Here is a 6000-nt window from a genome sequence, read left to right as displayed (position 1 = left end):
TTTATTTTTTTTTTCTAATTATTCAAAGCTAGTTTCAGACCTAAGCCATTACATCTTGGTAACAGTTTTTTTCTCTAGGACGAAAATTCAATTCTAAAATCAATATGTCATTTTCAGGTTCCTTGTCTTCTGAACCTAAAACAAGATATTTACAATTGAAAATATTGTCAAAATTATGTGTGTTAGTCTACAAATATTGAAATAGAGCCTGAATTTTATAACATTCCCAATATAAATGTATTTAAGTGTTTCTTCTTGAAAGTTACAGAAAGTACACTTTTACGATCAACAATTTTCATTTTAAACAAAAGTGAGTTTGTTCCTAAAGTTCTGTGTATTATTCTAATCTGGAACTGTTGAATGTATTAATCTTTGGTATATTTAAATCCTCAACTTGTATATTAGGTTATTTCTAATTTCCTCAAACTAGATCTGAGTTTTTAAATTTTAAATTCTAAACAATTGCAATAAATGGTGATATTTACCTATACATTTAACTGGTTTTGGTATATTGTTGATATTATAGGAATCGTTTTACATAAAACTCTTTCCAACTTATTCAAGGGCAATTCAATTTGATTAAGATTTTAAACCTCACTACTTGGTGTGAAAATAGTGATTATTCTAAAATTTAAAATCCTATGTCGAATCAAAGAAATCTAAAATAGAAAACAAAATGGAGACTACGTTGCATATTTGTGTGGTTTTTTGTCCAAATTGCCTGTGAACGCTTGTTATTCAATATGTTATGATGATGATGATTACTATCAAGAACCTGATGACGATCATGATGATGATGTTGAGGATTAAAACATTACGCTTTTGATTTGTAATCAATTGTTACATACTACAAATTTTTTTCAGAAATAAAACAAAGAAAATCAAACAGAAATTATCATATATTTACTTACTTTAGTCTTAAAGAAAGATTAAATGATTAATGGATATCTAGTTTCGTGATGTGTAAATGGAAATTATCAAGATATATCAATTAACGAGATATATTAATATGTCTGCAGACTTGTGAACATGATATGTCAATAAATCTGTTTAATGATACACAACATTTCTTCTTGTATATTCTATCTTTTTATCCTTTTTACAATCAGCATGCATGCTTCCTACAACAAATAATATATAATTTTTGCATACAAATGTAGTCAGCTTCACACGTTCAAATGTTGGCAAACAGTTCAAAATAAAAATTTAAGGAAATATATTTTCTAGACCTTTATAGTCATGATAAGCAAATACTTCTGTAGCATGCTTTAAGGATTTTCAGTCACAGTAACTTATTATGCACGTGATGACGCCGATAAAAATGTTTATTTGTTTTTAAAAATTGATAACAAAAAAAAACACAGTCAAAACTCGATATCCTTGAATTAATTGATAACTTTGCAGCATCAAATTATATCTAAATATGTCATGTGGAGTGGAAATAAAGCACTTGTATGTTACTTTTGCCTATTTAAATGTATTCTAATGTCTTGAAAATGATTTTCTATAGACCCTTTCATTTAAGCGATAACAGTCAATGAAGAGTTACTTCCCTTACCGGATGTGACGTAAATGGGGGATAATTTTTTAGGGTGCATTTTTTAGAGTTATAACATTACATCAGATTACGTCACTTTTGTTAGTTGTCAAAATATTTATGGTCCGAATTTTGTTATGGATCATCCTAGAGACTTTATTGGTCATGCCTTACTGATTTGATACTCGATCCAGAGTCCTACCAACTGGCACAGTCAAAAATACGTAAAATTATAATTCAGTTAATAACAACTTGTTTTTGTTGGGGTTTTTTTGTGCTTTTTAAAATATTTGATAAGCAGAGTATGAATTAAAAAGTATCAAGTTGAAAATATTACTTTACCAGCTTGAATAATATTGGTGTGATGTACGATTTTTTGAGAGTGCATTTTTGCCGACACAAATAGTATACAGTCCTGTACATTCAAAAGAATTTTTATTTTTTATGCCTTTACATTTTTTTTTTTGTATTACATAGATTTATATTGTTTTCTTTTCTTTGTCTTAGTAATGCTTAAATCAAAATTATTTTAATAAACCAGTATCTTGCAATTAATTATTACGCAGCCGTTTTTCGAAACAACAGAATCCTTACATTTTTGAAACTCAAAATATCTTTTGGGTATTTTATATTAGCAGAGACCTAGATACATTATTTATATGTCTGGTATTAGCAAGTTAGTACGATTTAACTGCCTGGTAAAATTTTCATTATTAAGAATCTAACGAAAATGGTAAGATCATGATCAGTTACCCAGGAATATTTCTACTATTATAACAAATCGTTAACCATATTATATAGCAAACATATTTATTCATTTCACCATCCTTTTTATGTAATATCTTATTTAATTTCACAAAATTTTGGCAATTTCAATCTGCCAATCTTAAAAAAGAAAGGTTTAAGATCTTTATATCCCTCTATTATTATACTTAATCGTATCGGCATTGTCCACCGTATCCCCCAATGACGTCATCCAAGGGCGACAACTTGAATACGGTCTCTATAGGCTTGCATATTTTATCACATATAGGAAGTCTTAATATGCTTAAATATCTTATCAACTGTTGTAAATTTCTTTCGATATCTATTTACTTATAAGAACTCCACTGAATGTGTTCATAACATAAGTATCCTCTCCAGCTAACACGTGACCGGTACTTCCGTATGTACTTGCTACCCAGACCTGTCTTCCGTTTTCCATTGGAACAATGGCCGATACCGATCCACAACTATATCCTTGACTATTGTAATTTATCGATTTCGAAACAAATGTACCATCTAAGGCCAGTCCGATAGTCGAGTATTTTTTATATGAAGCACAGACATGGACAGTAAACAGGTACACGCCTTCAATAGACGCTGTGAAGACTCCTGTGGCATTGTTATATCCTGATCCCTCGTTTGCTATTACCTTTTGAAATACAAGGATCTCGTGCGTACGGTCAAGTATCAAATCTTTGACATCGTGAGCAAGGAATGTGACAGTCGGCTGTAGTATCGTTTCTGTAAATAACACACAAGAATCGCAGAATGTTAAATTACCAAATTACTTATAGAAATTACTTTTTTAAATCAACAATTCAGAATAATTAATAGATAAAGCAAATAACGTTGTTAAAAAGCACTGGTTTTATCTTGAAATTCATTTCATTGTATATAGAATAAATGATGTTGCTTTTTTTTATTATGACGTAATTCAATTAAGGAATAAAGGTGTTTGGTCCAACGATAGAAATGGCATAAGCATGCATGTACACTAACACATCGCGCACGTACATATGTACATAAAGACAATCTAACGATTGACCCAAAAATACAATTACTTTTAGTTTCAGCCAGGATGTTTACTTCGTTCTTCATTTCTTTCTTGAAGTTGTTTTTCAGCTCTTCAAATTTGACTTCAAACAGTTCTGAAACGAAAATAATTGTATGTATCAAAATATCATTCACGTCAACTCAATGTGTATTTATATAAAAGTTTTAAAAAATGACATTGATGATAATAATAGCTTTTTATAATATCAATACTGTACAATTTTTACTTACAAAATCCAAAAACAATTGCATAAATTTACATCCGATGTATATATTTTGTATGAATAATATTATAATATATGTTATTTTGGTTTTGGAGTGATATATGTGGATAGACGGCGAGGGTGATATTTTATCTTGTCATGTAATATATCCACATATATCACTCCAAATCCAAAATAATAATTTTATTACCCTTCCCCTGCCGAGTTAAGAACATTTTAAAATAAATCATTGCTACTTCAAATAAAACGTCGAAATAAGATTCCCTTTAGGGTACCCCTTCATCACTACATGACGTCACATAAATACATGACGTATTTTCTTTCGAACCTAACCAATGTAAACAAGAGAAAAGGAGTAGTCTGTTGAACGCACTTTTTTGGAATTAATATCAAGCTTTCTTAAGGTCATATTTGTTTTCAATACTGATTAGAATATGTATGATAACTTTATTTTGGTAAATATTTATCATTTGACAGTTAAAAAGTGCTTGTAAATCGGAATTTACATCGCGTAAAATCAAACCGTACGCGCATCGCCATAGCGCATGTTGTTTAGAACGTGGGGTACCCAACGGGGAAATTTAGTGTGTATATTACCCGTCTGGCTCGGTTATATCAATTTCTTTCGGGTGATCAATATCCAATCAAAAGGCGGAAAAAATCTGGAAGGGTAATAAACAGTTATATTTAGGACAAACATAAAAAGAAAGTGAGATAAAAAGTCGGTCTTATTCATATTTGACAAATATCTTGCGTCATTTGTAAGATAAGTATAAAAATCAATCAAACTTACCTTCTTTCTCCTGCAATTCCTCAAATTGAGTCCCAATCTCTCCCGTTAGATTATTTCTAAAGTCGTCGATCTTATTTTGATTCTCAGCAGCTGTTTTCTCAATGTCTAAAAGAGTATTTAAGACAGTTTCTTCCGTATTCTTTATTTCGTTCTGCATTGTTTCTACTTTAATCTCTGTGCGTATCATTTTCTCAAGGAGTTTTTCTTCGTACGAAAACTTAGAACAAACGGGTTCAGTTGCCATGGAGACACGTGGTTCAAAGAGAAAAATTATTGCAGAAAGCGCAAAGAAAGCAGTAGAAAACATTTTGACTTTCTTTACATGCAATAATAAGAAGACTTATGAAAAAGATTTTAGTTTGTTTCTTAAAGCCACTTAAAGCCAAAAACCCTGAAACAAAAAGGGAAAGGGACGTTCAAAAATGTGCAATCCAAAGCTGACAAAATATGCTAGTAATCAGCGGACACGTTTTATTCTTCTGTTTAAGTTTTAATAGAAATCAATCACATTCATAAAGCACATAAAGCAGAAAATACGTTCATTTTAATGACAACAAAGCATGACAACATATCAATGACAACACAGTAATTGCAAATTTGATGACAAATCATCTATGTAACATAGCAACAATGCCATAGAAACGACAACATAGCAACGGTAACATATCGACCACAATACGGTAATGATACTGTACAAATATCGCTGAAAACAAAGAAATCATGACATAGAGATGACAGCATAATCATGGCCACATATCAGTTTAAACAGGGCATCGGTAAGAAAATGATTACAACTTAGCAGTAAACGATAGCAATGACAAAATAGCGGCGACTACATTACAACAATTTTAACATAGCAACATAATAGCATTGATAATGTAGAGATTAGATAATAGAGATGTCAATATAACTTTATAAATATAGGGATAATAACATAGCGATAAATATGAAGTTATAACAATAGCAGTATCAATATAGAAAAAACTACTTTTATTAAATCACAGCAATGGCAGCATAGCAACTATTAATTAAAGAGACTACCGATCAGTAAACATAAGAGGTATAGGCATCTGTCTTGAATCAAGCAAAATACATACTTGCATAAATAGATTGCCTCACAAAGGTAGTGCCATTTTTATACTCTATTCTATTACATAAAAATATATTAATTGTTATTATCCTAACTAGTTTTAGGAATCAGTGCCACCAAATCCAAAAAAAATATATTTTTTCCAACATACATATAATGCCATGTGCAAAAGTTCTCCATACATTTTGAAATTTTTACAATATCTAAGATGATAAGAAATATAGAAGAAATGAGAGTGAAAGAAGCGTTAAAACTTTTGAACTATTCCTTTATTAACATTATTGTATTGAGTTAACGAGTTTTCGTGGAGGGTTTGATATTGCTTTAATTAATCACTGAAACAAGATATATCACGTATTTGTCCTTTTAATACTTAAAATACTTAAGAAACAGCAAAATAACATGCTTAATTGTAATTGCTTCATATTGACAGGTCAAGTATATGGTATAATAATTGGCAGTTTTTCTATCATTATGTATATGTATAAGTACGGAACGGAACCAATAAATTACAGTTTTTGGTTAAATAACTATGACC

At 30.1% G+C, this 6000-nt stretch overlaps 1 protein-coding gene across 1 annotated transcript; it reads right to left on the bottom strand.

Annotated features, from left to right (window-relative positions):
• Positions 1 to 2532: 2532 nt before the first annotated feature.
• LOC132757532 (uncharacterized) lies at positions 2533 to 4739 on the bottom strand. Its single transcript, XM_060748842.1, has 3 exons — positions 4373 to 4739; positions 3364 to 3450; positions 2533 to 3043 (listed from the first exon to the last, which is right to left on the bottom strand). Exons 1-3 carry the CDS (start codon positions 4677 to 4679, stop codon positions 2625 to 2627), a joined length of 813 nt encoding a protein of 270 aa, XP_060604825.1. The 5' UTR covers positions 4680 to 4739; the 3' UTR covers positions 2533 to 2624.
• Positions 4740 to 6000: the final 1261 nt, after the last annotated feature.

Source organism: Ruditapes philippinarum, unplaced genomic scaffold (assembly GCF_026571515.1).
Source record: "Ruditapes philippinarum isolate M1 unplaced genomic scaffold, ASM2657151v2 ctg1934_1_1_1_1, whole genome shotgun sequence".
NCBI classification, from domain to species: domain Eukaryota; kingdom Metazoa; phylum Mollusca; class Bivalvia; order Venerida; family Veneridae; genus Ruditapes; species Ruditapes philippinarum.
The sequence above is the reverse complement of the archived record's forward strand: the minus strand, read 5'-3'. Positions and strand labels throughout refer to the sequence as shown.